This window comes from Nicotiana tabacum, chromosome 3, assembly GCF_000715075.1.
Source record: "Nicotiana tabacum cultivar K326 chromosome 3, ASM71507v2, whole genome shotgun sequence".
Taxonomy (NCBI): domain Eukaryota; kingdom Viridiplantae; phylum Streptophyta; class Magnoliopsida; order Solanales; family Solanaceae; genus Nicotiana; species Nicotiana tabacum.
In genome coordinates, this window is record NC_134082.1 from 197252858 (window position 1) to 197270720 (window position 17863).

General features: G+C 36.1%; 1 protein-coding gene and 1 pseudogene across 4 annotated transcripts; one reads left to right on the top strand and one right to left on the bottom strand.

The window, feature by feature from the left end:
• Nucleotides 1–7: 7 nt before the first annotated feature.
• On the bottom strand, nt 8–11038 carry LOC107761805 (ribonucleases P/MRP protein subunit POP1). 4 transcript variants are annotated; one of them, XR_012708102.1, is made up of 18 exons: nt 10899–11038; nt 10012–10441; nt 9669–9765; nt 9280–9387; nt 8973–9197; nt 8636–8754; nt 8086–8556; nt 7546–7654; nt 6862–7463; nt 5383–5550; nt 3283–3364; nt 2762–2839; nt 2592–2693; nt 2302–2474; nt 1992–2169; nt 1790–1867; nt 996–1596; nt 8–574 (listed from the first exon to the last, which is right to left on the bottom strand). XR_012708102.1 is itself a non-coding variant. In XM_016580085.2 (18 exons), the coding sequence occupies exons 1-18, from the start codon at nt 10918–10920 to the stop codon at nt 302–304; spliced, it is 3447 nt and encodes a 1148-aa protein (XP_016435571.2). In that variant the 5' UTR covers nt 10921–11038; the 3' UTR covers nt 8–301. The 4 variants fall into 4 exon arrangements, 2 of the variants coding, with proteins under 2 accessions (XP_016435571.2, XP_016435572.2); XR_012708101.1 differs by having other exon boundaries at nt 996–1604; XM_016580085.2 differs by having other exon boundaries at nt 996–1127.
• Nucleotides 3496–4390, top strand: LOC107761806 (chlorophyllase-2-like; annotated as a pseudogene).
• Nucleotides 11039–17863: the final 6825 nt, after the last annotated feature.

Consider the following 17863-nt stretch of genomic DNA (forward strand, 5'->3'; position numbering starts at 1 on the left):
GTTCACTGAAGCTGTGACTTATGATGTTTCTGTGAAGAGTTCTTCATATATAAATACAAGAACAGCGTATTCAAATACAATGGTACAACAACGAACATAAGTTACACAAACTAATAGATTAAGCAATTCCGCAGACCCCTCTTTCTCTCTTCTACTATACAACAGAGCCTATTGATTCTATTGATAAATTGCTTTATTGTCCTCTAACAATAATGTACAACAAATAAATTATGTTTAATATAAAATAGATTCTTGCAACTCCACAGTTGTTAATCCATCAACACTTATGAAACAACATAACTTATAGGGATTCCAGGCATTGTATCAGCTTTTCTTGAGCTACCTTAACCTTTTTCTGTACATCTATGACAATGTTCAGAATTTTTCCTTGGACGTAAATTCTCTTCCTAATAGATTTCCCATCCAAAAACTTGGATAGTTTTGTATCAAGTGAAGCTAATCTAAAGGCCTCCTCTTCTGTGCATGTTTCTTCAACCAGTATGGTACCTCTCGTCTTTCCATTTATTTGGACTGGAAGGACTACAGTGCTCTCTTTTAAATATGCAGCATCAACCTGTCATTATAACGGTAATCAGCAAGCGCTTCACTTAATCCAATGATTTAAGATGTTCATGAGCTTCTTCTATTTCTTTTTGATAAAGTAAGAAGTTCATGAGCTTTTAGTAATCCCATAAATTTAATTAGTTTCTCGAGGCCACTATAGACAACAGTAAGTATTCATAACTTTCAAAAATACATGTATTTTAGCCTGCTTGTGTGGAATATTTGCTGAAAATGGACTCCTGCAGTTTTACAAGAAAACTGGACGACTAAGTATTTACAGAAGCTCTCTAGTAGGATGTTTGTAACTTAGTTCCCTTTTCTTTAGCAACAGAATAAGACTAGAAAAGACGAGTGATCCGTCGTCTGTCCGAACGGCAGGATGGGGGAAAGAGGAATACAGAGTAAAAATCTAGGATCAAGGAAAAGCTCACCTTAGGGAAGGGCTCACATGCCAAGGAATTTGAGTGTCCAAGACGAGACCAGAGCTCCTCTGCCATGTGAGGTGCATATGGTGAGAGCAGCAAAACAAATGCTTCAATAATTGATCTCGGAAGTTTGTCCCACTAAAAACATGAGATCCAAAGGATTAGTCCAAATGCTATCAGAAACAGGTAACTTGCAAGGAGTTTAATATAGCATCACTCTCTGTTTCCCTTCTTAATTTTCCTTATTTTTCCGTGGAAGAAATTCAAGTGTCTAATTTGATCTCATTTCAAGGAATATGCTAAATAGCTTCTTGCGGAAATACGGGTAAGATGGCATAAAATAGACCCAATGTGGTCCAGCCCTTCCCCGGACCCGTGCATAGTGGGAGCCCAATGCACCGGGCTAGCCTTTTTTGTCAGTGAAGTCTACAAGCATTCAATTGGAAATTTCAATTTAACAGGGAATGAGAAGAGCTAGAGAAGTCCTCTTGGGAGTAGTTCATCAATTTTGTATTTCTTTGCCTAGAAGAGGAGACTGAAATCTCTTCCCTTATGCAATTAACTCTTGCAAGCACATCAGAGTTTTGGATTAAGCTGCTCTTTCAACCTGCCAAGCTTGACAATTTTGAAAATTTGATAAGATAGAAGTGATATGACTTTTCCCTTTTCCTTGAGAAATGCTCCAACAGACTGACAAAAGTTTAGACAAAAAATAATTTATATCCCTATTCTTTTCCTTTTTTTCCTATTCTTTGAGCAGTGAGGGAGAAATGAGGATAGTGTAAAAGGAGAAGATTCACCTTATATGCTGCGTTAATAAATTCCATCATTGCAGAAATTCCAGTGTTGAACCGAGTTCCTTCAATTTCTCCAGTTACCTGTTACGTTAAAACAACTCGCAAATCAATGATTGCTGTGTAATAACAGGAAAGCATTAACGCTCCAACAATATTCAATCCTAAAGAATACATGCCAGCCATAACCAATGACAAGTAGTACTACCTTATCAATGCATCTGTGTAAAGAACGAAGTTGTTCAATTGAAGGTTTCGCATCAACTATGGAAGTTCCATCCGGATATGAACCAGTGGGCAAGGGTGAACCAACAACCAATCTCCAAGATCTTGCTAGGAAACGGTGCACGCCTTCAATACCACTTGTATTCCATGTTTTCGAGTCTCTATCGGACATAATAAAGATGTGCATTATGCAGTAGAAGATATGCCGTGCGGATACAACTTTGAAATGGTTGTGTACATATATTAATTACAATAAACAAAAAATTTGAAAAGCAAAAGATAAGGAGACACACCTTAATGGACCCATAAACATTTCATATAAGCGTAGAGAATCTGCACCATACTCCAAAACAACATCATCAGGATTGATGACATTTCCCCTACTTTTACTCATCTTGTGAGCTCGGGCAATCAAGCGAATATTGGGGTTATCTTTCAATACAAAGAAATCACCATATTTCATGACCTATTCACCATCAAAAATACAGTTTCAAACTGATGAATTACATTCTGAAAGCTAAAACTAACATAAAAAGATGCTAAAAGATTTAAGTAATTGCACATAATCAGTATATAAATAAACCTTTTCCTCAGGTATTTTCTCTTGGTTGTACTCAGGCTGCTCATAGGCAGAGTCTGCTGATATCAAGTTTCCTTTGTCATCTTTGGATGATGTATATTGAACCTGCCAACTTGATCATTAAAGATAGGCAATGAAATCATGGACTTTCAAGACCAAGCAAATCAACTTACTTCACCAAGGATGATGCCCTGATTTATGGCACTCTTAAATGGTTCCTTTGTTGACACAACACCTATGTCATAGAGAACCTGCAACAATGAACCTAGTCATGATTTTTAATAGAAATGTTAGAGAAGAAATATAACATGCTCTTGTGAATTGAATTGCTCTTCTGAAGGAGAAAAAAAAGTGGGCATTCCTCTTGCTTGTTAAGCCTTTTTTGGTTTTTGAGAAGGTAACTTACCTTTTTTTGGTTTCTCTGTCCTACCTCGTCTATTTTTCCACATGTATACTCAGACTAGAAGAAGATTCTTTTCATTTTGGCTTGTCTAACAATTAATTGAAGTCCAATTTAGGTTAGCGAAGGGATTCATCACCCATAAACAAGTGACAAAGGGAAGAAGAAGAAATGTATGGCTCACTTGAATTAACTGGAATAGTGACAACATCTGCAGTAGCTAAAGAGGGGCAACCAAAGCTTGAAACTGGGAGAATTCCTTTTATTTGTAATAAGTGTATTCGGAGCTCTAACCTTGTGCCAGAACCTGGCATAAAGTAAATGAAGAACAGCATGCTCAGCACCACCAACATACACATCAACAGGGCTCCAGTACCTAAAAGAAAAAAGAAGCCAATGGATGGCTAAAACTTTGAAACACCAAATTCTAACTTTCCATAATATTATTGATAACAAAATCAAAGCCAGGAAAAAATGGAACTACTGACTGTATGTAAAGAGTGCAAACTCAAGGTACATGAGGTAGAAATTCGGAGCTCTTAGATATGATTTACAGCCTCAAAGTAAACACTGAACATAGAATTCCAAACAAAAGAAAGCAGCAGTTACCTGCGAGTGGAAACGACTAATATTCCTCAAAGTTGTGATTTTTGGATGTGTGACCATTACCTTCCATCCGATGTTGAGCCAAACTTGAAAAAAACTAGGACTAGCAGGCCATAGTCGTGGAGGAAAAGTTGCATTCGCGCTAGCTCTTGGAAAAATTGCTAATATTTCTACTAACCTGAAATTTTCAGCATTGATCGGTGTTGATCTTGTTGACGGCATGGACAAAGGAAAACAAACTCCACCATCAGTTCTCACCTATACTCCTTATTCCTTCAATCTTGATATGGCAGTGATGGTAATTGGCTCGGGTTTGGGAGAAGTTAAAAAGAACCCTCTATTCCCTGCTTGTGCTCCCAATGGGGTAAACCATCGCAATTTCTACCGTGAATGTTGCAAGCCAGCTTGTTACTTTGTGGCAAAGGATTATGGACACAATGATATGTTAGATGATGAAACGAAAGGAATTAGAGGCAAGGCTACTTATTGTTTGTGCAAGAAAGGGAAATCTAGAGAACCAATGAGGAGATTTGTTGGAGGGGTTCTGGTTGCATTTTTGGAAGCTTATTTGGAAGGGAAATCAAGTGAGTTGATGGCTATTAGAGATGGGAATGTTACACTACCTGTAGAGCTACAAGATATTGATTTTCTTGTGTAAGTTATATGATTTAGAAAATAGAAGATAATGAAACAAGTTAGCATCCAAGCAGAGTTATTCTGCATTAATGTGGTGTCAGCTGTCTCGTTAAGAACTTGATATTTCAGATTGGACAGAATCTTCCAGTAATGAACTATGGTTACGAATACATTAAATATTTTGATTGGACGATAACATTGCTACTGGTTGAAAATTTTGTGAAAGAAAGAAAGCAAAAGAGATGGAAAAAAACAAAATGACAACAAATATCCAACAGATGAAACTGAACGTAAAAGGGGCCACGAACAAAAAAAAATTGCTTCTCAGTGAACCTCTCTCCTTTGAAGTACCAGACTACCAGATATAGTGATTGTGATTGGATTTATGAGTTTAAACAGGAGATAATTGCTATTCTCGGTTGTTCTTTGATTAGCACTGTTCCATCTCAAATGAAGAAGCAAATAACATTTCAACAATAAATCCTGCTCTGTTCCCGTTTATTAATAACACAAAAGATAAAAAAAAATAAGCTGACGAAATCAATGCTTGGGTTGCACAGGAAGAAAATAGCAAAAGAATGTAATAAAATTTCCCCAAGAATTTCTACTAGACTAATTCCTCTCTTCAATTTGTTGACATTGAACATTTGGATAAATATTGTGCAATCTTAAGGTAAATACATATCAGAGTTCTAACATGAGACTGCAACTTCTCTCCCCTTTTTTTCTTTTTGGGTGGGGGTGGGGGGTGGGGGGAGAGAGTTTTCTGCATAAATCCTGTTACTAATCTTAATTAACCCTCGTCTAATCACATGCACTCCAAATCATCTTCCCATTGTTCTAGGACGATAGAAGCAAGAGCAAGTCTATATGCGGTGGACCTTAAATTTCTAACCAGGACATAGATCTCCTTCCTTCTTTTCCTAACATCTACAGCCTTCCACTGTTCCTCTCTCAGGCGAGCAAGACAGACAGCCTCGCAAAGAGCCACTGCGACAGGCTTCTTGCTGCAGGATAAATTCATCAGTGCCAAAATGAAAGAACAGATCATAACTTTCGAAAAACTAACTTTTCCTCCAATTTAAAATTTTCTTTATCTGAGATTATACTACAGTTACAATGCAATACAGCATTACCATTTAAGTTACTAACCTTCCTCGAACAAATCCTGTTGTAATAAAGCCAATCGGTAATCTACAAGATTCTTTAGCAGCAGGTTCTTCAGGTACTTGAAATTCCCATTTACCAGTTGCTTGCTGGGAGAAGCACGATCTCGCAAAGGACTCAGGTACTTGAAGTTCTCCTTTGGAGATCTCTGATCTGCAGAATTGATAACTTAAAATAGGTGCATCTGAGAATAAGAAACTTAAGCTCCCTTTACATTTCTTTTTATTTTTGGGGATCAAGTAATACTTCTTTTACTTTTATTTAACAGAAGATTCAGCAAGCATCAATAAGATTGTTCAGTTAGATCATATACCAGAAACGTCACAAAAGAACCTGCAATTACATCTTATCCATATAATTACTAACACATAATGGCTACAGATGAAAACATTGATAGAAATCTTGAACAGATTTTTCAAAGACTTTTCAAGATTGCTATTTTTTCCAGACTTTAGTTGAAGGGAGAAGAGCAGACCAAAATAACAGGAAGAGATCATACAATCTACTTAACCATATATTATCTAGTAGTACGTACACAGACACATACACACTAGGGAGTAATTTATTCATGTATTAGAAGTAGCATAATTAATACCATGTTTGGTAGCCTTTAGTTACTTAGTATAAAATTAGCACAACAAATACAATGTTTGGTTGGCATTTTACAATTCCACATAAATAAAACATGTATAAGTTATGAGTCAATTTACGTATTATTTTATGCGGGGTAGAAGATGGATAACTAATACATGTATTCATAATACATGGATAAAATACTGAAATGATTAAATTACCCTCTATCATTCCACACATGCTTTCCTTTTCGATAGATTCATCTGTACCCAACTCTTTGGAGATTTGGTACAATATTAATATTTATTAAAAGAAGTTGCATAAACCAGTTCTATTTCTAGTACAAAGACTTAAAAGGACATGAAGAAATACAAGTTCAATTCCTAGCTATGCCCAGCTTATTGCAGTGCTATATAAACTCTGCTTGCTAACACTAATTTGTTATTATTTTTAGCTGGTTATATAATGTACTATATTAATTTCCCAACCAAAAAAAAAAAAAAAAACCATTGATCCAAAGAAATAATCCCTGCATAACTAATCACTGCATAACTAATTCCTGCATTACTTATCTGCATAATTAATTCCTGCATAACTATGGCACAATTGTTGAAATGATTTTAAATACTCTCTCTCAAAAGTAGGCTCTAGTATAGTGGACAGTGTTAGGGTGAAGTTCACGGAGTCATCACATATGAGGTCAAGAGTAATCTGCCAAAATGTTTGTTCTCAAAACATTGCCATTTAGCAGTGGGCTTAGTCCTGCATTTTCTTTGTGTATCATATGAAATTCTCAAACTGCTGGATACAAGCTCTATCAGCAACAAATAAGTACAAGTAAATGGACAGGGAAAGCAAATAACTCAATACAACATGGATAACAAATGTCACCTGGTTGTCCACAACATTACATCATCAATGTGAGGTGCACAAACAACTGCTCCTTCTTCGAAAGAACCTTCTCTGTAGGCATGCAAAAGAACTCTGACCAAACACAATTTTTGGTCCTGATTTATCTGGTAAATGACCCCATCTGCATCCTCATTGAGAATCTTTTCGTCCTTCATAAATTTGCCGATGCACTTCTTACTGTGAAGCACTTTCGGAAATAAAAGTAGATGGCTAGCTTTGATCTCATCCAAAAACTGAGCCAGCACATTACATGTCCTAGCCACAAATCCCTCGAATGGAGCACTACAACTACTCTCTGTTTCTGATTTGCAACTTCTCAGGTATGGATTATTCATTGCTATGTTTCTGATCATATCATTTGGTAAAAGTTGTTCATGTTGTACCCGGCTATGAGCTGCCCCATTGAGTCCTTCTAGAGCAAGGCGGAGACTGTCCCATGGAGATGGAACTGGAACTTTCCAAGTCCTTGTATGAGGAGAACGGAGTTCCGACTTTTTATCATAAGCAGCTTCCTCCAAGGCCATAAAACAAGCATATGCACTGCAATCAGGGAATTCCCTTGGAAAGCATGGCAACCCAAGCTGCAAATAGGAAAAACATAAATTGGGATTTAAAGCGATGTCAGACTCAAATTCATAGCGAAAGCAGAACATCCATACTGACTTCACAAGATATCCAGTGCTGCTCTCTCAAGCCAATCGCTTGAGCACCATTGGTCACAATAGCCATCCAAAAGACCTTGATCCAAGACAGTGGAAGAATAATAGACCATCTGAAGAGAGATTTAAAAGAACAGTTATGAGGTATTCACCATATAAGAACACAATTGCTTGATTGTTACAAATCAAGGGAATCCATATCAAAACATGAAGTGCAATTGCCTCATTTTCTTATATAAACGGATTTACGAGACTCAATGGTGAGTGAACTATGAATGTCCATTCTCCCAAGAGGTTAGACCAGCAAAGGAGATATGACAAGATTGTTGCAGTACGACCAACAAATAGCTTTTTAAGAAAGAAAAGCAAACTTTACTGAAGTGAAGTTAAAAGAAAGTTTGGACACATAAGAGGTGTTTGTGGCACGAGAGTTCGAGTTTCAGCACACACAATGTGTTTTAGTCATGAAAGTATATTGAGCAACTATGTCTAAATATAAATCAGACTTATTTTTCATTTCCAAATGTTATGCTGGGAAATTCACCTTATAATGGAAGTTTTCTGGCTATCACTTCTGAGAAGCAGTATAGGGCAGAATCTAGAAAATCGCCTCGCACTAGAAGGTTGTTGTCTGCATGTGCTCATATCACCAATGCGAAACAACTCCATACGCTGACGGTGTTTCTCCATGCAAAGGATGTTTTCTTCTATTGGAGGATCTATGTCCTTTTTAGTATCCCACAGATCAATACACTCAGATAAGCCATGACTCCCTTCAGGTTCTAAGAACGAACACGGGAGTAACTTCATATCTCTTTTTGGAGTTCCATTTCCTCCGCGCTCGTCTTTCTTATAAGATAGTGTATCTTGAACCTTTGCTTCCGAAGCATTAGTAATATCTTTATCCAAAAACCGAGGATCATGGACAGAGAGAGAGAAGATTGCTGAAGATGGGATTTGATCATCATTCTCAATGTAGGATGCATACTTTACTAGGGAAGAATTTACTGAAGAACTGCATCGCAACAACGATATTCAGTTAACATGCTCATAATTCAGTTAAAATAGAAAGGTTGTGTCTTCAATAGTATCACCAGGTCGAAGGATGTAACATCTTTTGAAGAAGCTGAGATGCCCTTGATCCCATCACTTCCAGCTTCCCAAGGTGGTTCTCAAGGGAAATGCAACTAACTCTAGTGCCAGCTACATCTACCTGAAAATCAAGAAGCAATATTTCTGATCTACACAACAGCAACATGAAAAGGCAAGTAAACTACATGTTCTGTGAACAGTATGTGCATTTATAATCAAGAAAAGAATATGTGTAAAGCCATCATCATGTCACTGTAACATCTAAAACCGGAGAAATTAATAAGGAGACTAGTACATATGAGCTATTAGAAATGGACACCATATGATTCTTTACTCAACCTGCCTTTCACACGCATTTTGCAAAGCATTATATCCTTCTTTAAAGGCAGCAGCATGTATCCAAACCCACAGCCGCCTTAAAGAAGAACAGCCATCAATTTTCTGTTGTTCACCACATATATTGGAATGATCAACCTTTGTATCGGCATTCCTACACTGTTGTGGTTGCCACATATAGGTTACAGGAGCAATTGTCTGAGAAAAAACAGCTCCTGCATGATGGAGCTGCCAAAGAAACAGAAATATCAAGTAAGCAAATTTTGGAGGCGATACCACTCTAAACGAAATACTAAGATGGACCACCCACCTCAGCACTACCGTAGATAGCACCAGAGAGTATGTCAGAACGAGCATCTTCACAATGTGAACATGGAGAAGGCACAAGCACAGTTTCTAGGATTGACAGCAACAAATCCTGGAAGAATATGTGAATGGCCACATTATAAGCACAATCTCTAGCAAGCAGAAGACCGCTATTTCCTTGCTACTGTTTCTTTTTTCTGGGCTCATAATTGCAAGGTTTGGGTAGATAATTGATAGAAATAAACACAAATATCTATTTTCTTTTTTGATAAGTAACACAAATGTTCATTTAATCAGATGCCACGGGTCTCAAAGTAAGCCAGTCACCAAACGGAAATAAGTTAGAACAAATATCAAGTAAAGCTTGGCAAGAAAGAGTAGGTAAATGCCTGCCTCTGGACCCTTCAACTGCACAGCACTGCAATAACTTGCATCATGGACTAGTACTCCTCCCTTTAGTTTCTTCAAAAGAGCTCTTGAGCCCCTCCCGCTGCATCATATATTCATAATTAATGAAATATTAAGATTCAACGACCTTCTCCCCCACAATAGAAAGCATACAATAGGAAATTTTTTAACCATGTAAACTGAACAAATGTGCTCCTCTCTCTCTCTCTCTGTTGTGGAGAGTGAATCATTATTTAACCACAAGATAACAAATGGTTCTTTTCAATGCACTACGATTAAGTTAAAACTTTGTCGCTGCGCTTTGGTCATATTGCTAAGAGCTTATTACCTGCCCTGCACACCAAGGGGAAGGTAGAATCCCCAAAGTTTTGTCATTGTGAAACGCTTAGCATGCCATAAGTGAGTTCTGAGTCTCTTTGTCCCATCTCCTGAAGTTGAGAAGCCATCAAGAGAATTCTTTGTAAGTTCAAGTTTCCTACGAACATGGCGTGGAAGTTTCTTCTTATCGTTCTCCAAATGGTCTGGGGTAGTTACATTATCCTCTCCTGCTTTCTGCTTCTTTCTATCTCTACTCTTTGCCAGTCTATTGTCATGTCCAGTTGTTCGTCTTCTCTTGCTTCTTTGAGATTTAAAATCATTACTTAATCGTTCTTTTACAATTGAGTGAAGAGACTCAAGTTCAGAAGCTCGAGACTCAGCAAATTTGTGCACATTAATGGTGCGAGGCGGACCTGATGCAGTTCGAGGTTTTCCTCTATCTGAATTCATCAAGTGAGGACAAAATTAACTGCCAGCAATGTAGGTAGATTGAATTCACAAATCGCACGTTTTCAATAGTAAAATTATGGGAAAAGACAACAACAAGAAAAAAAAAATCAAACGATAGAAAAAATAAGGAAAGAAAGAAAAAGAGGGGACGAGAGTGGGAAGCGTTTTACAGGCCTCGATTACAACATCTTAAATTATAATTTTCAATACCGCAACGTGCGCAGCTGCAATCACAAACATGAAATAAAGTTTTTCTTTTGATAAACAATTAAATACTGGGGGCACCAAAGCAACGCGAAGATTTAAAAAAGAAGAAGATAAAGGTGATTAAATAGAATCAAAAATCGAGAAAAACTGGAATCTAAATTAGAGTCATGATAGAAATTTGAAGAGATGAGAAACTCGAGCTTTGGGTTAAAGAAAAAGATGAAGAAGAAGTAAGCTAACCGTGGTTGAAATCTTTATTCATTCCGCCCCAAATTGAGCCTCTGTTTTCAGCTGCCCTCTTGATTATCTCTTCTCACCTGGCTCCTTAAACCCTGCAAAAGATGCAAGGACATAAATAGTCTCTCTTACTACTTTCTCTCGAGTTTTTGACCAATATTGTATAGGTCTATTTTGGTACTTTAAATATAATTTTGAGCATATTTAGTCCCTTAAGTATGCTAAAGTGGAGCACATTTAGTCTCACTGACGCAATATGTTCAAAAACTAAAGGTGTTACCTAACTCTGATTCATGGAGCAAATCTTCTACTCTGAAGCAAAACGTTTCCTCTCCTTTTATTGGATAATGCAAATTATCACTTGAATTCCTCATTTTTATATAATGTCTTCTAAAATTTTGACCATGAAAATATTTCCTTTTGTGCCAGTTTTCAATGAGAAAATGACATTGTATAGTGCCTGTAAAGTAATAACCGAAAAAAGATATAAAATTTGTATATTTTTTTTTGTGTATATATATATATATACATTTAAATTTTTCCAAAAAGAAAAATTAAAATTTGAAAAAAAAATAGAGCTGTCACGATCACTTCTAGGCATATTATTGAAGCAAACGAATAACCGAGGTATTATTACTTTTAGCCCGTGCCAGAAACTAGTTATATCTAGTAGCGGAAAAAGTATATAAAATTTGTCTATATATAATTTTTATATATTTTTTCGGTTATTATTTTTATAGCGGCTATACAGTGTCATTTTCTCATTAAAAACTGGCACAAAAAGGGAATATTTTCAAGGTCAAAATTTTAAAAGACATTATCTAAAAATGAGGAATTAAAGTGATAATTTGTGTTATCCAATAAAAGGAGAGGAAACGTTTTCCTTCAGAGCAGAAGATTTGCTTCATAAATCGGAGTTGGGTAACTCCGTTAGTTTTTGAACATATTGTGTCAGTGAGATAAAGGTGCTCCACTTTAGCAAACTTAAGAGACTAAATATGCTCAATGTAATATTTGAGGGACCAAAATAGACCTACCCTCAAAGATAAGGGAAAATATTGGTCAATCTCACTTTCTCTCTTTTAAATTTGAGGTACTTTGGTCTTTTAACATAAAAGGGCAAAATTCCTGAGACAGTTTGAGCAGCTTAGTAGGGCATTTTGGTAAAACTGTAAATATTTTGGCCTAAGCCACGTGCTAACACTTGCAACTGATGAGCACTCGCTCTACTACCGTTTTGCTTCGTCTCTCTAGCTCTTCCCTCTCCAGGTCAGTTGCCTCTACAATTTTAACTGACTTTTTCCAAAAAAAAATTCTTTGTTTCCCCCACCTTTTCTTATTATAAGTGTTATTTAGATTTAAGATTGTATTGGTTTTTAATTTGAAGAATGTCTCCTTATGCTGTTTTGAATCTGGCATATAAGATTTAGGAAGCTTTCGTCTTAAATTTGAAGCTAATTGGTGATATACTGCTACACCTCCGCTTTGCATGTTCCGCTTTGCTCTTTCCATGGTTTAATCTTAATATTCATATGTTTTAACTCTTTTAAAAGTGCAATAAGATCGGATTCGCGTTTGTATTTTAGATATTACATCCGAACTTGCATTAGACGTGTTTGAGAAATTGCCCGAAAGAAACTACCAACTTTGTGGACTCTGTTAGGGAGCTCTTACACCCAGTTGACTTTGGCTGACCAAAATTAGCTTCGAGTATGAGTAAATACCACAATGGACGACAACATATTGAAGCTTTCTATAACCTGAATTGCCACCCAAAACCTACTGCTTTTGGGCCTAGGAATCTTGTGAATCAGGCACAGTAATGTTGCTTTCGGGAGAAATCTGCAGAGGAAAATCAAGTGCTTAATACCAACATCTTAGGTAACCTAATGGAAATATAAGCTAAAGCATTAAATGGATATACATACTAATGTAACTTTAGCAATGATTGAGAAAATTAATGATAAAAAGCTGTGGTGCAAGAAAAACTAAAGTGGCTTTACTTCATGAATAAATAACACAAGGTGACTAGCATTCAGTGAGCATCTCATAATGTGATAGCGCACATGTTTTGTAGTAAATGTTACCTTAAATCTTAGCAGTAGAACACAATCGTACACCTTAACGTGCAAAAAAGCATTTAAATGTAAAGAAAAATAATTGAAGGAATGAACTTTAAGCCTCATCAGACACTCTAAATCTACCAAGCTTCCTCTTTTCACACTCTTTACAGTGTACAAAAATATGGAACAAATTTCTATTATGCAGGGGATAGTTGATCAACGGAATATAGGTTACTTTTAGTAGAAGAAGCTCATATTGTATAGAGCCTTAACTCAATATGTCCGTACATGAATAGAAGAAAATCAGTTAGTGAAAGTATATTGCAATGAGTAAATTATATCCATTACTTAAAGAACAATTTGTGTATGGAAATTCTGTTTTTGAATGAATAGTAGTTTTTTACCATTTTCCTTCGCCGGGAGATGTGTTTAGATCAAGTAAATGAAGCTAATGATGGATTTCTTGAGCGTGTTGTTTGTTTTTTCCCCGTCTTTTTTGGTAAACTGAATATTTGGTGATAGCTTGAGCTTGTTATTTTTACGTGCACTGAAGTAGTATAATTGTTGATATACATTACTAATCATAAATGTTACAAAATTACAAAGGCACATTATTTTGAAGCAATTACATTGGATTTTTGAAATGGCAGATAGTGATTGAGTTCATATTAACTTAGACATTAAACAATTGATATTGTGCATGAGGATTGAACATAAAATATAACTTTGTATTTTCGTCAAGTCTTTTGAACATACAAAACAGTTTATGTCTCTTTTAAATATTTCACGAAGAACTTGGATGCAAATATCTACGGGTGAAAAATGAATTTGAACTTGCATAACTCATGGATTTCAAAGAAATTAACAATTCGAGGGTAGTTGCATTCATCATAAAATGAGGTTTTCAGTAAGCAGATTTGTTCTACCAAAAGTCACACTAAGGTATTAAAATTAAATGACAAAGTAAATACCTATTTATGTGCTTATCGCTGCCTTCAAAGATATCAATAAAAATCAAAACATTTTTCATCCCTTAAGAAGGTTCAAATACAAGGGGTAGCTATGGGTCATGCAGTGGATTTAACTGTACTGACCGGATATAATTAGCTCATAAAATAACTTAAGGAGATTTTTGAAATTCAGGAAGAGTTTCACACCCGAAATAAGTAGGAGATCATTTTTGCGGATGATGAAGAGCTAATGGTTCCTATGTCTGATCATCCTTGGATGTAATTGTCCATTTCTCCATTTAACTTAAAATTAAAAAATATATATGTCAGTTCTCTACTGTGCATATCACAATGTGGTGCTCAATTAGTTTATTACAGCAATGTGGTGAAGAAGATTTATATATGAAAGTGGTATATATTTTGATATCATGAAATACTAACTACAACAGTTGACAAAAACAATGAAAGTATATACGATGCACAAAACAGGGCATAGTCTTGAAACTCTCATATGCAACTTACTAATATCTTTTCTTTTTCCGGATAATGTGCTCCCTGATAGTCACTCATACCTCCCCAGTTTCCTGGCTGACTTCTGTAGTCATGATAAACTGGTTGTTGTGACTCTTCTGTTGAGAAGAGCATTGGGTAGAGATCTACCTACAGACCGGGTCTTCTACACATGTATCATTGATGGACTTCTCACGACTAGAATGCGTCAAGTTGCCAGTTACAACAAAGAAGTAGCCGCCTGGGTCTGTATCTAATTCTCTGGTTTCCTTCTCTCTTCGTCGTATTCTCCCTATTCTCTGTTGGCTTCATTTTTCAATCTACACCATATCTTCACTCTGCTTCTTCTACCAGGTGTGTTGCCTTTGTTATCCACTTTTCTCTGTCAATTTATTTGGCAACTTTTTGGTTTCGTCGTTTGCCATTCCAGTTGCTGTCTCTGTATAGGCTTACAAAAGATTAGACGAACATTTGTAGTTTAATAGAAGCTAACTTTCACGTACATGCTAAACTGTTAGTTTTAACATATCAAACCACCATACTCCCTTCATGTTATAAGTTTTATTCCGTTAAACCTAAGTTTAATTCAAGTTAGGCATAAAACATCTACAGATTTTAGTAGAATTTAAGAGGTGATATTCAAGATCATTCATATTCTTTTCTTATTTAAGGTTCACTTGATTTGATTGTTCAATTTTGCCACTTGAAGTTAAACGAAATAATTACTCATTAAATTAAAGTAATCCTTTTTCATTTGAAAAGAAAATCAAATGCTAAATGCATCACTTTATACAACAACCAATATATCTTTAAAACTAATCAAATTGAGCTATAAATATATCTATGTTTTTCTGTGTTATTTGCCTCCCATGTGCTGGATACCTGCAACATTAGTCCAACGCATTTATACAAAAGAGCTGAAAACGTCTTGGATATATCGAGCTATAAAGATACTTCCTCATTGTAGAAGAACTCTAACTTCGCTGTCACTTTCATTTCTTTTTTAATAGTTAGATAAGAGCTGCTTAGTTTCTGAAAACTTCCTAAATAAATCTCCAAGAGGGAAGTATTGTTTCTCTCAAAGAACTGCAAACTACAGCCTTACTGCAAAGACCAGTTGGTGGGGAAGCCTCTCAAAGGCACATTCCTTGGTCAAATTAGGCAAATTCAGTTTTTAAAAAATCATGCATTCCTTTCCTTCACTGTTTATGGTTTTGGTTGAACAAGCTTTTATTGGAAGCAAATTCAAGTAACCAACAACATTCTTACCTTTCATGAAACCATTAAGCCAAAAACACTTAATCTGATACTTTTATTTGATTATAAAAAATATTTGTATCAAAGTAATACACTTAATCTGATATTTTTACTTGATTATAAAGAATATTTGTATCAAAGTAATACACTTAATCATCCATTTCATGGAATTTTTTTTCACTAGAGTTGTTCTTGCACTTCGATTGTGTGAAAAACATTCTTAAGTTGTACTTCAATTTTTACATACTGGTTAACTCTGTCTACAAAGGTCTCCCTCCGTCCATGTTGTTCTACTGCATAAGTTGTTCGTATGAGGTGCCTATTGATCTCACTTTATCTAGACAATTCCAGTCATCCTCCCTCCCCAACTTCTTTGATGGATTTCATGAATCTGCAAAAGCAAAAGCTAAAAGTGATGAGAAGTAAAAGGCTATGGTTTTTGCTCAATTTAGAAACAGAAAGAGAGAGTAAAGAAAATTTATTGCTTATTTTTCTTCGAATTGATACTTATTGTTTGCCTTCCTATCATTGTTGTTGTTTGCTTGGTCTCACTTTATACATTATTATCTGCTTTATACAAGCATAACAGAAATATGTCATACACATTTTCACATTATTATTTGTCCAAGGTGTTGGGCCCGGGCTTGCACGGACCAGCCTCATCTAATTTATAATAAACATAGTACTACGATTTAGAGTGAAAAATTAAAATATGCGACTCACTAAATGCCACAAATGAAAAATGATGATTACGACTAAAAATAACTCATCATTTCATGAACTTATATATTTTACTAATTTTTATTTTATAACTCAATAGTTAATATGATTCTTTAAGGGTGCACCCTAAGACTAGTCTACTTATATAGAAGAGCGCAGAAGCAGCTCTCCGTCGACATCCCTGCTTAGGTAAAATTACTGGTGTGTCCCTACACTAGCTGGTTTGTGTTTTTCAGGGAAAGACTATTTACGTAATTTTGCACTCTACTGCTACCGCTTTATTTTGCTCTGCCCTACGTCTCTCTATCTTATCCTCTGGTTTCCTTCTCTCTTTGGTGCATTTTTTTTCGATCTACTCCACATTTTCTCAGCTACTTCTTCCACAGGTGTGTTGAATTTGTTATGTCAGCTTATTTGGCAAATTTTTGGCTTCTTTGTTTGTTTGATTTCATTTACTTTGTTGCTTGTGTATAGGGTTGCAGAAGATTTGACGAATATATAGTTCAATAAAAAATAACATATCTTACATGCTAAACTATAAGTTTTAACAGATTAGACCATGTACTCTCTTCATCTTCTAAAGTTTATTTTGTTAAAGCTAAGTTGAAGTCAAGTGAGGCATAAAATTTGTACAAATTTTAGTAGAATTTAACAGATAACATTCAAGATTATTCGCGTTCTTTCATTTTTAAGGTTCAGCTTGATTTGACTGCTCAATTTTGTCACTATAAATTAAACGGCACAGTTGATCAATCAATCAAAAAGTAAATATGTTTTATTTTGAAAATAAAATCAAATAAAAAGGTGTAAGTCTAAAATTAATCAAACTTGAGACCTGATAAAGGAATACGCTATAGCATCACAGTAGATATGTTACGCGGCGCCTTCCTGAAATTCCTTGGAAGGGCGACGTAAGGCTAAGCAACTGATGTCAGTGCAGTTGTTGTCCGCCAACTGAGGTCCCCTCCGTACGCTAGACTAGATTGTCAGTGTCATACGGGAAAACTAATGCCAAGAGCAATTGAGAGAACAAGAATGAGAATTGAGAATGAAAGAAAGCTTGATTGCATTAATGAAAGCTATTACAGAAAGGCAACGCGGTGTCGAGGGGAAGAGACACCAGTACAGAGAATTGTTTGCTTGCTAGAAAGTTTGATTGCTTGATCCCCCTAATAATGCTTAAAAAAATAATCCAAAGCTACAAGACTAGACTTGATTAAGCTAGAGAAACATAATGGAAGTACATGGAATAAAACTACTCTATATTTACAATGAAAAAGACTTAGTTTGCTATAAGGCAGAAACAGTTCCGTTGACAGCAGCATAGTCTTTGGCATCCGGGTCTACGCGCGCGGCGCTGTTGGCATCTGCCTGCGGTTGGGCGCTTGTCACTTGGCGCGGCCAAGACCACGGGGCCGTCCGTGGCGCTAGGCATTGGAAGGCTTGCTAGGACGCCACGGGGCGCGCC